General features: G+C 43.7%; 1 protein-coding gene across 1 annotated transcript in view; it reads left to right on the top strand.

Annotated features, from left to right (window-relative positions):
* Nucleotides 1-5,178: 5,178 nt before the first annotated feature.
* The window catches only part of Slc7a14 (solute carrier family 7 member 14), a 53,567-nt gene continuing 40,199 nt past the window's right edge, over nt 5,179-18,546 (top strand). The window contains exon 1 of the mRNA XM_038348097.1: nt 5,179-5,482. Within this exon, the coding sequence (XP_038204025.1) occupies nt 5,179-5,482 (304 nt within the window). The remainder of the gene's footprint in view (nt 5,483-18,546) is intronic.

Here is an 18,546-nt window from a genome sequence, read left to right as displayed (position 1 = left end):
TCCCAGGAGGACAGTCCAGATTAAAGGCATACATTTGGGAAGGAAATGGGAAGTGAGAGTCCCATTTCCACTAGCGCAGTCTCTGCCATGACCCACACATGCCATTTCCATTTGTGCTATCTCTGCCATGCAAATAAGGGTCATGTAAATCAGAGTCATGCAAATAAGGAAAGTCCTGACTAATTAGATTTCAAAGGGTGAGGTCACCTGTCAGTCACCTGACTCTGGGTTGCAACTCTGTAGTATAAGGTGACAGCACTCTGCAGCCAGCAGTTTGGGTGGTAATTCTTACCTGAATTGTGCTTGTGAAAATTCCCAAACAGGGATTTGCTCCACCTCTGGGTCTCTGTGAATGGCCTCCCCTCCATGCTAAACTTTGCCTAACAGCTACAATGACCTTGCAAAAAAGCCATGATCCCATGGTGCTCACTGAAAGAAGCCTCCCAGTAACCCCAAGAGGCCTTTAAAGTCAAATTCACACCATGGATCTTTTGCCAGACTGACTGACCCATGTGCATTTTCATCAGGACAGTCGGGAATGCTGGCACCAGCCCTGCAAGAGCATATCGCAAGCTCTGTACCACTCTTGAGAAGGCTGTGACTTTGGGCAGGCTTCTGCACCTTTCCTGCCTCCCTTGTCTCCTCTGCAAAGGCTCATGCTAGGTTGCTTTCTCCTCACTCTGCCAAGAACTTCCCTGATCCTGGCACAGCCAGCCCCCTGGTTACTCAAGAACCAATGCCGGTCTCCAGAGAACTCCCCACCCCTGAAACTCTTAGTTTTATTTTTGTTCATTTTTGAGAATTTCACATGAGTAGTGTATTTACATAATTTCCATCTTTCCCTCTCCCTGTTATCTCCATCCCCTCTCAAGTTTATGACCTCTTCTTTTATATTTTTTTGGTTGTGGGCCTAGCCTTTAACGGCTGAGCTATCTCTCAGGCCTCCTCTAATCATTAAAGAATTACATATATATGCATGTGTGCATGCATAACCTACTGAGATCATTTAGCATTGCTCTCATGTACATGTTTAAGACTGACCACTTGGGACTGGCTAGCCACCCAGGGGCTTTGTCCCTGGAGAACACTGATTCTTTATCTCTCAGCAGCCATTGATTGCCTGTAGTCTTCATCTGGGACTGGGGCCTTGTGAAACTCCCCCGTCCACCTCGGGATATCAACTGGTGCTGTCACTTCTGTTTTACTTCTTCCACAGTCTCTATTAGTTTGATAGGGCTGATGAACAGTACACCACCAATTAGACAGCAAGTAACACAGTGCACCACCAATTAAACAGGAAGTAACACAGTGCACCACCAATTAGACAGGAAGTAACATGGTGCACCACCAATTAAACAGGAAGTAGCATGGTGCACCACCAATTAGGTGTGAAGGGCAGCCATTCATCCACACTCATTTTCCTGTAAGACCACAACCAAAGTAGGACCCTGTGATCCATGGCCCTATTGCTTCATTAATCAGAAAAGAAGACGAAGAAGAGGAGAGAGGCTGTGGATGAAGGAGAAGCATGAGAAAGGAAGAAAAATGAAGAAGAGCAGTGGAAGTAGTGTATAAACTGATCACATGACCATTCAAAGGTATGATTCAGGGAAAGGTTTTATTATAGATTTGTAGAGAACATCCAGAAGCATCTGGAAGAGTGCAGAGCAGGGAGAGAAAGTAGTAGACTGAGCATGGCAGAGTAGACATGGGCATGGGTGGCTGGAGCCAGAGGACCAAGAGCAGAAGACAAAAGAGAAGGAACAAAGCCAAAATAGCAGGGTTTTAAGGAGAAATGAAGAGCTAGGGGAGGAACGCCCATGAGCTGAGAAGTTCAGAGTAAGGAACAGGAGGAGAAGAGCCAGGCATCAGCATGAAGCCAGGCATCAGCATGACTCTGAAATGTGTAGCAGGTGCTTGTGATACTGAGGGAGCCTGGAGACTCTGAAATGTGTAGCTGGTACTTGTGATACTGAGGACTTCTTGGAGACCGCCAGGTGTTTGATATACTAATAGACACTACAGGTAACCATTTGCCTCTTCTGCCAAGGAAAAGGAAGTGGCTCCTTTGGTAGAAGGGATTGGTTTTACAAGTTCCCAAGGAATGCTGGTTTTTGTCTACCAGTCAGAATTTGGACCTGACAAGGAGGAAGGGCACTATATAGACACTAAGCTCCAGGAGGAAATTAAACCAGAAAGATTGTCCCCAAACCCTGTGAACTAACCTCCTTCATTTCACCTGACTCTCCTAATTAGTCAGTGTTTGCACAACCTTCAAGAAGTGATAAGCACAACATTATGTGATAAGTAGTATTAATTAAGAATATTAGCTAGGTGTCGTGACACACACCTGTAATTACAACACTCAGGACAAGAATGCAGGAGAATCACCAACTCTGAGACCAGGCACACTACCTAGCAATACCCTGATCCAAAGCTAATAATAGCTACAGATTACATCGGCAGGGACTTCTGTGTGTAAATAGCCTCGGGTTCCCAGTGCAGCTCTCGGACTCAATGTTGCACATCCTTCAAAATTTCTTTCTTGAATCCTATGGAGCTTCTGACTGCCAGAGAAAGTAGCTTCAAGGCACACGCAGTGGTGGGGGGGAGACTATATCAGTGATCTCCTACATCTGTCATCAATAAAGAAATGCCCACAGACTTGCCTCCCAGGCATTTTCTCCATTAAGGGTGCCTCTTCCCGGAAGTCCCAATTTGTGTCCAGGTAACCAAAAAAACTTTCCAGCATATTAAGTGAAAACTCGTTGTAGATATACCCACTCTCACCAGCCAGCTAGTAATGACCCGTTGTGGGCATGCCCACTCTCACCAGCCAGCTGTTAGAAGGGGCTGAGAGTGTCATGATCCCATGAACAGCATCGCTGTGAAAAGCTCAGTCGCCTTGGATGGTGAACAAGCCCTGTTAAATTCCAAACATATCAAATTACAACCCCCATTTCACTTACTCTAGAGTTGATTTACTGGAAGTTTCTGTGTCTATATATTTTAAGACCATCCAAAATATCCTGCATGCTGATACATCAGTTCAGTATTGAGGCTCAGATCACCATTGCCAAGATGCTTATATTCAAGAACCTCAAGTGAGATCTGCCGGAGATACATGCCACCATCCTGTGCCTTTCCACTGTTAGCTCCAGCCCACCCCCAGATGTCAGCAGAATTCCTCACCATATAATCTTCCAAAGCAAGAAAGTGCCCAGAACGCTTTCTGTTTTATTTGAAAGCCAAATTCGAAACAACTCCATAAGTGGCATGACCCCTCTTAAGAATCAGGGATCGAATTTTCCATTCTGTTGGTTTTGTTCACAAATGAGGATGCTGTGTTCACAAAGAACATGCATCACACATCAAATCTTGACAGAGCCAAGTAAGAAGTACATAGGAGCTGAGGCAGCTGAGTGCATCCTATGAGCCAGGTCTCGTCCTCAGCTTCTTTCATGCGTGCACTGACCTGCCATCGCATTAACACCAAGAAGACGACTTAGTTGCTGGAGCTGTTGGGTCAGAGCCTAGGCTCTGGCAGCCCTAGGAACTAGGTTCAGCCGCCTGTCCTCAATAGGTATGGTGTCTTGAATGAAAAATGTCCCTCATAGGCTCATGTATTTGAGTATTTGCTTCCCAGCTGGTGGTTCTATTTGAGAGGATTGTAGAACTTTCAGGATGTAGAGCCTTGTTGGAGGAAGTCATCCGGAGGCTCTGAGATTTTCTAGCTTCACTATGCTCCTGTTCCTTCTCAGCTTCCTGTGTGTTATTGGAAGCACCGTTAGCCAGTTTCCTGCACCTGCTGCATGCTTTCCCTGTCTAATGTCTTGTCATCCCCACCACAACAGACTCTACCCTGCTGTGGGATATTCCTTTACTCGGTGTGAATATATGTAATTGTGATTTGCTTAATAAAGAAGCTGGCTGGGCAACAGCTGGGCAGGAAGAGATTGGGCAGGAGAGCCATACTAGGAGAATGCTGGGAGAAGGGCAGAGTCAAAAGTCACAAGCAGACACAGAGAGAAGCAAGATGGGCATGCTGTGCTAAGGAAAGGTACCAAAGCATGTGGCAAAGCATAGATAAGAAATATGACCTAATTTAAATGTAAGAGTTAGCTAGTAATAAGCCTGAGCTATTAGCCAAGCATTTGTAATTAGTATAAGCCTCTGAGTGGTTATTTGGGAGCAGCTGTCAGGACAGGAAAATTCCACCTATACCATCCCTTTGGAACTGTAAGCCTTCACTCCCTAAGTTGCTTTCACCAGAATATTTGTCACAATAACAGAAAACTTACCAGCTACAGGAGACAAGTGAAAAAGACAAATGAGTAGCTAAGACAGAAAAGGAGATGCATTCAGTGTGGCAACACTGGAAGAAAAACAAAAAGCTTGAGGCCCTCTTCCAAGTCCATCTTCAGGGTCCTCACATGAGCTATGGGTTTAACTAGAGGGCTATTTGAAGGTACGCATAGCTGAGTGCCCTCATTAGTGGTCCCAACACCAACATACAGGTCTCAGTCTCTCCTGCAAGGTGTTCTGACTGACAAGTTGCCAGAACCATGTGACATATCTTTCTAGGGGATGAACTCTCCCAGCTGGCACCAGGGCCCCAACTTTTTCCTTCTCCCAGCATGAGATTCTTAGAGAAAATCTAATATCTTGAAGTATGGTTGGAATTTGCAAAGAGAGGGAACACCCATCTTTTCAGAATGTCTTCGTTCTGATCAGGACTTTATTGGCCTGTGAACACCTAAGAATGAAGCACAGAGACAGGAAATGGCTTACAGTGGATCTTATATTAAACCAGTCTCTGGGATGATTATGAGACACGGGGCAAGCTTCAGACTGTGATTTGGGACTGGGAGGGAATTCAGAAGGGAGAACAGAGAGATGGAAAGTCCCCATGTTGTGAGCACAAAGGACATTCTCATTGTACCTGCTCATGAGCTGTGCCCAATGCGTCTCCAAGTCACGCTTTGCCTCCCACTATTCTTATCTTCTTTCTTGTCTTTCTTTTGCAGACGTTCATGCCCAAGTCAAGACGGCTTTGGGTCCCACTGGGCCTTTCTTAAAAGGACACACACTCATTGCTCCATGAATTCAAGGGTCATCCACTAAGGCTTCTGTACCTGTTACCATCGTCAAACCTTCACCTCAACCCTACCGTTCAAGATGAGTGGCTTTCTGGCCTCCATGGACCCCCGGCGGGTGCAGTGGGGGGCTGCCTGGTATGCAATGCATTCTCGGATCCTGCGCACCAAGCCAGTGGAGTCCATGCTAGAAGGAACAGGGACTACCACCGCGCACGGCACCAAGCTAGCCCAGGTGCTCACCACCGTGGACCTCATCTCTCTCGGGGTCGGCAGCTGCGTGGGCACTGGCATGTATGTGGTGTCTGGGCTGGTGGCCAAGGAAATGGCAGGACCTGGCGTGATTGTGTCCTTCATCATTGCTGCTGTAGCGTCCATACTATCAGGTGAGTGTCTAGGAGGCAGGGTTGCTTGTTGCTCATTCCACTCTTGCAGAGACTCTATTGCAACATCTGTTTATTTATGTGCTGCAGGGGCACATGCCAGAGCCTGTGTGTGGTGGCCAGAAGACAATTTGGGGAGTCAGTTCTCCCCTGCCAGCGTATAGGTCCTGGGGATTGAACCCATGCTGACAGTGTGAACGGCAGACACCCTTCCAATGGAGCCACCTCCCCAGCCACTTCTGGAGTAGTTAGTAATGAGCTGCCCAAAGGGACCGCTTTTTTGTCTGCTTTTTTGGTCTCCAATGCTAGGTAGTTAGAGGACTAGGTTTTGGCCTGATTGTAATAGCTTCCATTTTCTGTGGTTTTCAGTACAAGCAACTATTGGTGCCCAGGCTTCTGGTCTCCCAGCTTCTACCTCTGTTATGTTCTGGTTACTTTGTTTCTGTTTTAACGCTTCCTTTCCTTGGAAGATGGGTTGGGTCTCCTAGCAGGAGGAGTAGAGTGCAGGGCCAGTATAAAATAAAGGCTGTGAAGAGTAGCAAAACAGCAAGTCAATTACTCTGGCATGACTGGGGTTTGATGAGCTCAAGCTGGCCTTGGGAGGCAGCAGCCATGCCAGGGGACCTAGGGCTGCTGAAGATATACAGCACTGTCCCCTCGGCAACCTCAGGGAACCCATCCCCTACAGGGAGGTCAGTGGCCCCTCTCTCCCTTGACTCGGGGTCAAACAGCTAATTCAAAAGCAGGATGCCAAGGCCTGCGTGTTGGTGATTTGTGGACTGGCTCTCCTATTGCCTTTCTTCCTTCACTTCATTTTCTCGAGAGCTGCAGGCCAGAGCATCTTCCCAGAGAGCCAGAAGTAGGTCAACAAACAACTTGGAAAAAAAGAGAGAAAGAAGAAGAAAAGGGAGAGGAGAGCATCCTGATTCTTGGTGGCCATGGCAGAAAACATGAGACTCTGCTGGGCACGGGAGGCCAATTGTATCAGTTGATGCAGCGAGCGGTCGGGCTCTTCAACTGTCTCAGGACTGCAGGTCTAATGCAGGACAGTTCTGTGACTTTTGCACAGCACCACAAGAACAGCCCTACGGTACCATACATCCTTTTTAAATATCTCCATCCATGAAGGAAGAAGATAAATGGCAAACAGCAAACTCAAAAGTATGCTGGCACTTTTCAATTAGTAAGGAGAGATTCATCAGAACTGAGTCTCACAGTCAACGTGATCCATTCATTCCCTTTCCTGGAATCACCCTTTCTTCTGCATGAAAGCTCTAACAGATAATGCAGAGTGAAGGACTTCTGTCTCTTTAAAATGAAACGCATTGTTCACATGAATGAACTTTCTGGCTACTTGAAACAAATAATGCAATTTCAATTCTTCCCATTATTCATCACAGACGTATGGTTCTGAAAGGAATATCGTTATAGAATTGATTAGAGACAAGAGCACAAGAAGCAGGCATCGTGCTAGAGGGATGCACTGGTTTCTTCTATGTTGCTGTAATAAAATACCTCAACCAGAATCAAGTTAAGGTGGAAAGAGGTTCATCTCAGTCCACAGTTCCCAGGCACAGTCCGTCATCGTGGGCTAAGTCATAGCAACAGGATTTTGAAACAGCTGGCCATAGGCAGGAACAGGAAGATGAGGCCTTCGTGATCACGTGCCTGCTTGGTAGTGTTCAGGTCAACTTATCTTCTCTAGTCTTTAGCAGTCAGAACTCCCATCAGGGGACTAGTGCACACCCACAGTGGCCTGGGTCTTCTTCCCCATCAAATAACCTGAAGACAATCTTCAGGAGACATGCCCACAAACCAACCCGATGTAGACAGTCTCTCATTACGACTCTTTCAGAAGTGGCACAGGGGCATAGGACAGACACCTAAGACCCGCGACAGTTAGTGAGTACCATACAGCTTTCCCTAGGTCCCCGTCTAGTTGGGTACAGTCCGCAGGCTGAGAAGAATCCGGTTTGCGCGAATCATCCTTCCCATGCAATTGCATCCTGGGAGCCCATCCCCTGCCTCAATACTCACAGCACTGTGTAGTATCTACTTCTTCGTTAACGGAGAACTCGGAACTCAGCCAGCCAGTAGGAAGCTGCGGCCCTGATAGGTCACACCGCTTTCCAGCTTTGTATTCAGTGACGTCACACCGCAGACCTGAGGTCAGCTGCTGTCGTCTGTCATGGGATTGATTGTTTAGTATTTCCCAGCCTCCTCCTGGCCTGGCTCCACCGCAGATTCAGATGTCACTCGGCAGCTTGTCTTCACCACCGCACCGGGCGCCAGAAGAGAAACCTGCCTCTCCCATCTCTCCAGATGGCCCCATCCACCGCATCTTTCCGCACTCTCTGACTGAGTCATCCGCCTGCTGAAACCAGCCAGGATCCTTCAGAGCCTCAGCCAGGGCCCAAACCAAAATCACTCATGCCAATATTGCCAGATCTGCAATGGGTTTCTTCAGCCAGGTCTCGCACTGCTTGTAGTTTGGTCACAAATGCCCCCTCCCCACAATCTCATTTCCCTGCCCCTGTCACCCCCATATCACTTAGAACTTAAGCAGCCACCCCACTGCTCCATAACAATCACCCAGTTTCTATCCAGCTCCACCCTTGCCAATACTTGTTTGGCTTCTCCTCCGGCCGCCATTAAAACTTGACTCAGCAGTATGAGGACACCAAGTCACGCCCTCTGTGTGTTTGTCTCCAGCGATAGTCACTGGTGATAAGAACGGCTTAAAAAGGATGTTAGATTGACAGGCTTGAGCCTGTCCCAAGCAGAGAGAAAAGAACACGGGGTTAAGGGTTGCAAAGGAGAAGAAAACTGTCCTGAACACCAAGGAGGCCGAGGACGGGAACCCATGAGAGCGATGGTGCCCATGGCGACTGGTTAGGTCAGGAGGGTGAATGTGCACAGGGTCTAAGGATGGCCCCAGATGAAGTGTCGCAGGGGAGCCCATTCTTTTATATGCTAACAAAAATTAGTGACGATAAACAGACAAGGGAAGAGGTAAGATCAGCAGAAACTGCCGATTTCGATGACGTCGGGAAAATCCTGGAATAAACGTACTAACAAAGTGAGGCTAGAGGCAGGAAGTGACAGCAGAGAGGGAGGGTGCACAATATAGAATTGTAGCAGTGTGCAGTCAGTGAGGCCGGGTTTCGGCTCGGAACCCGGGTAAGCTGCTAACCAGCTGAGAAACTCAAGGAGACCCCTGGAGCTTCCCCATTCTGAAAATGTGTAAAAATGTCTTTATTGGAAAGTTACTGTGAGATCTAAATGAGATACCTACCAAGTACCTGGTACAATGCCTAGCACACAAGCACTAAGTAACTTGTTCTCTATTGGAGGTACCTGGTATATATATATATATATATATATATATATATATATATATATATATGTGTGTGTGTGTGTGTGTGTGTGTGTGTGTGTGTGTGTGTATGTGTATGTATATATATACATATACATATATATATGCATGCTAGATTTGGGCAGATAGTTAAATATTATACTTTGTGTGTGTGTGTGTGTGTGTGTGTGTGTGTGTGTACAGTTGCTGTGTGTGTGTGTGCTTATCTTGCAGTTTGGGAGATCCAAGAGCTTAGCACTGGCCCTAGTTGGTGCCCTCCTCAGTATATCTTGGTCAAGGCCAGCCTAGGATACATGAGGCCTTGTCTCAACTTTTTCCCTATATATTCTAGATTCAAATCCTTCATTAAATGTGTAGTTTTGTTTTATAGAGGCAGGGTCTCATTATATAGCATTGATAGGCCTGGAACTCACTGTGTAAACCTGGCTGACCTCAAACTCAGAGGTCTGTCTTTGCAACCCAAATGTTAAAGGTACAAGCTGTCATGCCTGGCTTTAAATACATAGCTTCATAAATGTTTTCTTTTAGTTTGTGGCTCTTCCTTTAATTTATGCTTATGTATATTTTTAAAATACTGGGGCCCAAGGTACGTGCCCTGAAATTCTAATTCAGCTGGGGCTGGATGGGGTGCCCTGGGTTGGTGTCTCCTTACACTCCCCTGGGTGTCTAATGCACAGCTAGGGTCAGGACCCACATGGAGAGGGAGCGTGCTAAATGGAGTTCTGGATGACCAGCAGACTCTCAGGAAATTTCTTAACCTCGTAGCTCCATACCCCAAGTTACAGAAGCCTTTGTGGAGCATGAAGCAAACGGGATTCTAAAGCTACTTTATCTCCAACTTACCGTGACCCACAGGTTCAGTGACTTCCCCAGCTCCACTCCAGCGTGTCCACTGCCCTCTGGCCTGTCCCAGGTGGTGGGCATTTTATCAGAGGAAACAGCTTGTACCCAACCTCTCCTCTTTTGTCCAGAGGCCTTATCTGCTCTTTAATAGCTCCACAGGCCCTGTGCCCTGCCAAGTCTCCAAAGCCCCTTTCATATTATGTTTTAGATAAAGAAAACCATTTTTTCATTTTTCCCCCTGATTCTTACCTACAGCCTGTGCAGAGCGGGTGGAGGCAGGATGGCTTGTGCAGTTTCAAATGTACTTAACTGCAGATGAAACAAAGTTATTATGCCTACAGTGTCTAGCCAGTCAAAGGCCCAAGAGAAGCCATGAAACTCAGGAGGGGAAGGGTGTCAAACTTGATGGTTTTTTTTCCTCTAGGTTTATGTCGAGTTCTCTTTTAGTCTGATTAAAACTGAACTCACTGGGGTAGGAAGAAGCTCTGTGGGTCAATCCCTAACACTCGCCAAGTTGGCAAGGTTAGGCGTCACTCTGTAGGCACGGAGAGGTTCAATGGCACAAGCAGATACATACCTTAATCACGCAGTGGAGACAGGATGAACGTAGAACCAGATGTGCACATGACGAATGGGACGGACAAGAGATTATTGGGTTGAGCTCTGACCGTGAAAGGCAAAATGAAGTCTAGAACGGCGAAGGATTGGCTGGGTGAAGGACGGTGAGGAAGACGAGCTCCCTCTATCCGAGAAAAAGCATGTAACTGATGAAGGTATTTCGAAATATTATTAGAACAATGGATTTGACAATGTAGCTCTGGTAACAGAAAGGGAGGATCAAGATAGAAAACCAGCAAGGAGGACCACACAGAACCCCTGTGGGTGCTGAGCTCTTGTGTGAACACAGCATCCCCTCCATCCTCATCTCACTACAGGAAGTAGTGCTTTGTCCTGCTCTGGGAGAACCCGGAGCCACTGGCAGAAAGAACTTTCTGTAAGCCCTGCAGTGCTTTAGTGAGGACCAGAACTCAGGCTGGAGATTGGAGACCAGAACTCAGGCTGGAGATTGGAGACCTCGAAGTCAGAAACTTTCACAATAGAAATGGATTGATGAATTGTTACCAGTTCGCACTGATCATTACAGACAATTAAAATTATCCCAATAACTCGGTAGGTTGACACCTATTACTAAGTTGGAAGACCTGAGCTTCATCCTTGGGATCCACATGGTAGAAAAAAACTCCCACAAGTCATCCTCTGACGTCCATACATGCACCATGGCACACTCATGCCCAGAGAGACAGACAGACAGAGAGAGACAGAGAGATGGTTTTTAAAGCCCAGGACACCGAAAAAATACTGTACTCAGCTGTAGTAAGGAGCTGCGGGCAGACCTGCTTTTCGTCCCGCCCGGCTCCTGTATGGTTAGCTTTACACCTGTCACACTTTTTCTCTGCCACACTGGGATGTGAAAGGTAGGCTCTCAAGAGGGTGGTTAGGAAATAAATGAGCAAATACATACCTGCCCTCTGACTTAGGGGTGGCCAGCTCTCTAAGGAGTGACTAATTACATATCTGCTGAAATCTTAATGAGGACAGCAGCCAGCCAAGTATTTATGAGTCTCTGGAAGCTGAAACTTGGTAAGACCCTTGCTTAATATCAGCCTTTATTAGTATTATGTTTATTGTACAAACATTGGACAACAGGCCCGGTGCATCTTCCCACCGGATGTATTAGTGGCTCCTGTTTTTGGTCGTCATAGCAACTAAACTCTTTAAGACTCTTAAATGATATGCCTGGCTTTCAGCTGTGAGACAATGGCCCAATCCAAAAAAAAGAAACAAAAGTCAAAAACCCTACTGCTCGTGTGGTCAGGACGGACATAAAGGCACTTGCTCTCGGGCCTGATTACCTGACCTCCCTCCCTTCTGGGAGCAAAGAATCGATTCCCACAAACTGACCTTTGACCTCCACACACACATGGGCACACACAAAAGATAATTTTTAAGACTCTATTAAGTAAATACCATTATAATATTCATTCTACAGATAGCAACTGAAACCTGGAAATGCTAGGTGACTTCTGTAGGGTTACTTTGATCCTCTTGACTCCTGAGCCCATTGTCTGCAAACAGCTTGAACAGAAGCCTTCATCCCCTTGAAGGTGCGTGGTTGATCGGCAGTTATGATTCACCAGACAAGCTTTAATATATATAAGTCAGTTTTAATAAAGGAAAGGAAAGGAAACTTACAAATCCAAGGTTCCAGCGAGGAGGGCAGGAAAACAAAGAGCAGGCAGGCCGCAGGCCCGCAAGATTTTATAAGTCAATATTAGCCTAAGGGGGACACGCCTAAGAGGGACACGCCTTTAGACCAAGGGGGACACGCCTTTAAACCAAGGGGGACACGCCTTACAAAACAAGGTTTTGGGCTAGGCTTCCCCTTCATCTCCCCCTTTTGTCTAAATAAGACAGAACCAAACCAAATACAACTATATTCAATAAGAACAAATAATAAATATAAAATTACAAACAATATTAAGAAGAAACATATAACAAAAGTTTTACTAAGCATTCTATTTCAAGGAGTCTAAATAATGTAGAGGGTAACTACAATTATCTAATCTTCAACCCCATCAAAGATCTGAGAAGGGAAGTAATATTACTTAAGCAACCAGGAAGTACAAACAAGAAACTTCCAAAATGTGCAACAAATGACAGAGACAACTAACTACCTGGGCAGTCACCCAAAGTTTCGTTTTGCAATGTTGAGGCAACCAACTTTGGCTAAGGCCTAACACAACTGACATAACATTTTTCAAAGGCAAGGAACTTTTTGTAGAACTGTCCAACCCTGTCTTGGCAAGATAAGACAATCCTGTTTTTATCCATTTACGGATACTCTGAAACTCTGTCAGTGGTCGAGGTATGGGCTTTTTCTTTGCCTAAAGGCCACTTCTGCCAAGAAGAAGACAAGCTCCCAGTGGAGTGTCTTTGGTGCTCAACATTCTCTCGGGAGTAGAGTGGTGTTGCCAGGAGTGATTGTGTCTCATAAGTACCAAACTCTAGGTTAGATTAAAGGCCATGTTCTACAGCTCTTCAAAGAGGTCGAAGATTATACTATCTATACTAAATATAATTTCTATGTATCTAAAAAACCTGAAAAACAACTGTGCAATAAATGAGGACAATATCCCCAAACGTAAACAATGTCATTATACAAATAATATCAGAGGTAGAAATGTACATTGCAATATGATAAATATCTCAATATAACAATTGTTTTAAACAGAGGTAGAAGCATACTCTCATACAATAGAGGTAGAAGCATACTCATATACAATGTTCAATATACAAGAATCAACACCAATGCAATTTTCTAATAACAATAATTCACAAATACCAATCATCCCATCAAACCAGGTAATTCCCCCCCCCCTTTTTTTTTTCATAAACACCCCTGAGTCCATATAATACCTCCCCCATCCCCTCAACCCTATACCATCTACTAAATGATGTCCCTAAACCAGAGGGCAAACTCTGTTGGGAGAGGGGGCGTCGTCCTCTAAGATTGCTTCTAGCTGACATGGGGGCGACGTTCTTCTCAGGGGGTTCCATGAAAGCAAATGATGGTAAAATTCCCAGAATAACATTTTGTCGAGGAAATTGTAACTAGCCTCTGAGTGTTTTGAGGAGGTCCGGTCCGGCCAGAGTGTTGTCAAAATTGTACACCATTTGAAACTGTCTTGTGTAGTTGGTACCAAAAAAAAAAAAAAAAACCAAAAAAAGGTCTAATTTTAGCGCTATTAAAAACATGACGTCATAGTAACCAGGTGAAATTGATGTTGTGGGGCCCCATCTTCATCCTGGAAACTTCAAAGATTACTGAAGGAAAATTTCTTGTTTGTTACAGGAAAGGTAAACATTATCTACAAAGACATATACAGACATATATATTCGATGGAAGGTATAATAAAGACAGACAGATATGAGGAAAGGCAAAGAAAGTTTATCAAGTATCATCATCATCATCATCATTATTATTATTATTATTATTATTATTATTATTATTATTACTATTCTGTCCCATTTCATGGCTCCTGACCTGAGACAGAAACTCTGAGATATCTCTTATAAACAGGCTTGGAATTGAAGAAGGACTGAGCCATAGTCCAACTCCAAAACCAGCTCTATATACATATAAATAAAGGCACAGTATATATGTAAAAAAATGTTTTATACTTACTAAACATATTCGGGTTCTGTGTTGATCCATATTAGGTTGTAACTAGTGTCCATGCATCAGTATTTAAATATCCAGGGTCCCTTAAGTTCTTTGAAGATGAGTGGTTTCCTGTGGAGATAAGAAAAGAACCCTGCCCCCAACCTATATGCTTTTCTTACCATCAGTATGATCATCATCCTTGTGAATGAATTATTTTTCTTTTCCAAGGGGCTTCTTCTCTTCAAACCGAACCTTTATTAATTTTGACGGTATCCACAATTTTTCCTCTCCTGTGGAGACAAGAGCAAAACCCCTTCCCCAACGCAGCACATCTCCTGGCTTCCACTGCGAGGTCAGCACATCCTTGAAATAAACTGGTTGATTTAATTCAGCAGACTTTTCCATTATCCAATGTCTTTCTGCAGCCGTTGTCCCCTTCTCATTAGCGTTGAGAAAATTCAAGGTTAATAAAGCACTATGTAACCTATTTCTAGGGGTATTTTCCACCCCTTTCTGTTTGTTTAACATGTCCTTTATAGTTCTATTTGATCTTTCTATGACTGCTTGACCTGTAGGATTGTATGGTATACCTGTAACATGCTTAATATTGTAATAAGCAAAAAACTGTTTCATTTTCCTAGAAACATAAGCTGGACCATTATCCGTCTTTATTTGTGTAGGTATACCCATGATGGCCATAACTTCTAATAAATGAGTGATTACTGAATCAGCTTTTTCTGAGCTTAAAGCAGTTGCCCATTGAAAACCTGAATAAGTGTCAATGGTGTGGTGTACATATTTTAATTTGCCAAATTCTGCAAAGTGAAACACATCCATCTGCCAGATTTCATTCCTTTGAGTGCCCTTTGGATTAGCCCCTGCAGGCAGTGGTGTTTGGTTATAAAAAGAGCAAGTAGGGCATTTCTTTACAATTTCCTTAGCTTGTTGCCATGTAATAGAAAATTCTTTCTTCAAGCCTTTGCTATTGACATGATGTTTTTTATGAAATTCAGAGGCCTGCAGCACACTACCAATCAACAATTGATCAATTTCTGCATTACCTTTTGCTAGAGGACCTGGCAGACCCGTATGAGATCGGATGTGTGTTATATACATAGGGCAAAGCCTGTTCCTGATCATGTCTTGTACCTGGATAAACAATGAGGTTAGTTCTGTATCATCAGGTATAAATTCAGCAGTTTCAATATGTAAGATTACTCTTTCTGCATATTGTGAATCAGTAACTATATTAAGCGGTTCTTTAAAATCCCTTACCACCATAAGAATGGCATATAATTCTGCCTTCTGGACAGAATCATAAGGGCTTTGTTCCACCTTACTCAAATCTTCTGATTTGTAACCTGCTTTCCCTGATTTATTAGCATCAGTATAAAATGTACGTGCTCCAGTTATTGGAGCATCACGGATGATTCGGGGGAGAATCCAAGAAGTTCTCTTTATAAAGTTAAGCCTCTTGCTTTTTGGATAGTTGTTATTGATTTCTCCCAAAAAATTAGCGCAAGCTCTTTGCCATGGTTCGTTATCTTCCCACAATTTTTTTAGTTCATCAGCAGTGAAAGGAACTATAATTTCTGCTGGGTCTATGCCTGCTAGTTGACGAAGTCTCAATTTGCCTTTTATAATTAATTCAGAGACTTTTTCCACATAAGTTTTTATTTTCTTACTTGGTTTATGTGGTAAAAAGATCCATTCTAAGATAATATCATCTCTCTGCATTAAAATTCCTGTAGGAGAAATTTTGGAAGGCAATATGACGAGAATACAACTGAGCTCTGGATTCACCCTGTCCACATGTGTCTCTTGTAATTTCTCTTCAATCATTCTCAGCTCCTTTTCTGCTTCAGCTGTTAATTCTCTGGGACTGTTTAAGTCTTTTTCACCATCCAAGGTTTTATTTAAATGAATTATCATATCAGGTGTTATGCCAACAGCTGGTCGTAAGCTGGAAATGTCTCCTAACAACCTTTGAAAGTCATTGAGAGTCCGTAACCGATCTCTCCTAATTTGTGCTTTTTGTGTCTTAATTTTTTGTAAACCTATTTTATAACCTAGATAATTAACAGAATCTCCTCTCTGAATTTTTTCAGGAGCAATCTGCAATCCCCATTTAGGTAAAAGTATTTTTACTTCTTCAAACAGTCTTTCTAAAGTAGCCATGTTTGAATCAGATAACAGAATATCATCCATGTAATGATAAATTATAGACTTGGGAAATTGCTTGCGTATTATTTGCAATGGTTGATTTACAAAATATTGGCACAGGGTGGGAGAGTTCAACATGCCCTGTGGGAGGACGGTCCACTGGTATCTCCTTGTAGGTTGAGAGTTATTATAAGTAGGCACTGTGAAGGCAAACTTTTCTCTGTCTTTTTCTTGTAAAGGTATAGTGAAGAAACAATCCTTTAAATCAATTACTATGAGAGGCCATCCTTTTGGTAATAAAGATGGCAGAGGAATTCCAGATTGCAGAGAGCCCATAGGTTGAATAACCTTATTGATAGCCCTGAGATCTGTCACCATTCTCCACTTACCAGATTTTTTCTTAACAACAAATACAGGAGAATTCCAAGGGCTGGTAGATTCTTCTATATGTCGAGCATCTAATTGCTCTTGTACCAGCTGTTCTAAAGCCTGCAACTTTTCCTCAGCTAATGGCCATTGCTTTGTCCATATTGGTTTCTCAGTCAACCATTTTAGAGGCAGTGCTGTTCGTATCTCTGAAGGGCCATCAATTGCTTTGCATTCTTGTACAGCCTGAACAGCCGGTTTCTGCCTTCTGTAATATCTTTTAATATTTCCCTCGGTGATATAGGCTCTAGAAGCAGCAGGAATGTTAATTTGGGTATTCCATTGCTGCAACAAGTCACGGCCCCATAAGTTCACTGCAATATTGGCTACATATGGCCTTAATTTTCCTATTTGTCCTTCTGGCCCTATGCATTCAACCCATCTCGTGCTCTGCTTTACTTGAGATAGGGTTCCAATTCCCAGGAACTGAACATTTACATCCTGAAGAGGCCAATACGGATGCCAAGATTCTGGAGTAATGATACTTACATCCGCACCTGTGTCCAGTAGGCCAGTAATAAAAACGCCATTTACACATACTCTTAACTTTGGTCTTTGTTCATTTATAAAAGTCTGCCAAAATACACGTAACTCATCTTTCAGGCCATTTTTGCTTTTAACAGCAGGCATGGGGCTTTCTAATTTTCTTGACGAGGCATGTTCTCGGCAGTAACTGGAAATGACTGGACCACATTCGCCATGGGGGCCTGCGAGAGGCCCCCCATTGAGTTTCCCAGTGGCAACAGGTTGCCTTGTCTATCTCTTGTTGACCTGCACTCATTTGTCCAGTGTCTGCCTTTTCCACATCTCCTACATATACCTGAAGGCTGAGTCCTCCTACGTCTGTTATTTCTAGAAGAGGCATTATTATTATTATTATTGTTGTTATTATTATTATTGTTGTTATTATTATTATTATTATTATTTCTGAAAATCCGTTGTCTGCAATTCCTTTTAATATGTCCCATCTTGCCACAATTAAAACATTTGGTAACTTGATGCCTCCTTTTTGCATTAGAAATTGCTTCTTCGACCCATGCTTCAGTGCCATAGTCAAATGATTCAACATTCATTGTATGTAAGACCCATTCGTCCAAGGGCGCTGATCTCATCTTTAAAGGCCCCAGGATCCTTTTACACTCCACATTGGCATTCTCATAAGCCAAAGATTCAATTATTATACGTCTTGCTTCTGGGTCAGATATCCCTATCTGTACAGCTTTAGTTAGCCTTTGTAAAAAATCACTAAAGGGTTCTCTCTGACCCTGTTTAACTCTGATATATGATTCCAGTCTCTGTCCTGGGTCTTGAACCCTGTCCCAAGCCTTTAAGGCTGCTGTAGTACATATGGATAAGGTGTGTTCATCATAATTCGCTTGTTCCAGAGGATTGGAGAAAAGTCCTTCACCTAGAATTTGATCTAGGGAGATCTCAATTCCCTTTGCTCTTTCCTGCTGTTCTAAAAGTTTAGCCTCTTGTCTGAACATGCATTTCCAATTTAATTGTGACCCACTCTCTAGAACAGCTGATACTAATTGTACCCAATCATGGGGCGTTGCCTTATTGCTTATAGACCAAGTTTTGAGCATCTCTCTAACAAAGGACGAATGTAGCCCAAAGTTCATAATGGCTTGTTTAATTTCTTTGAGATCATTCATACGGACGGGTTCCCATGTATATTCCTTGATGACTTTAGGGTTTTTGGAACCAGTCACCTTTTCTGACGTTACTATTGGAAAGGCAGGTAGAACTTTATGGAAATTATCCCAGAGAGTTTTACTCATTGACGGAGTTAAATTTCGCCTTTGTACCGTTTGCTCCTGTTCTATAATTTCCTCAATCTTTTCTAATCTGCTTACTATTCCCTTCTGTAAGGCCTGGATCTCCTGTCCAGAATTATGCTCCAAGGCCTTCATGGAGGATTCCAAAACATGAAGTTTGTCCAGTAGAGTTAGTATCTCATCCTTGGATAGAATTTTCATGGCATGAATTGTGCCTTCTTGTATTGACAATCTGTCAGCCAATCTGTCATAT

The sequence above is a fragment of the Arvicola amphibius genome, chromosome 11 (assembly GCF_903992535.2).
Source record: "Arvicola amphibius chromosome 11, mArvAmp1.2, whole genome shotgun sequence".
NCBI lineage: Eukaryota > Metazoa > Chordata > Mammalia > Rodentia > Cricetidae > Arvicola > Arvicola amphibius.
This window is presented reverse-complemented; position numbering and strand designations above follow the sequence as displayed.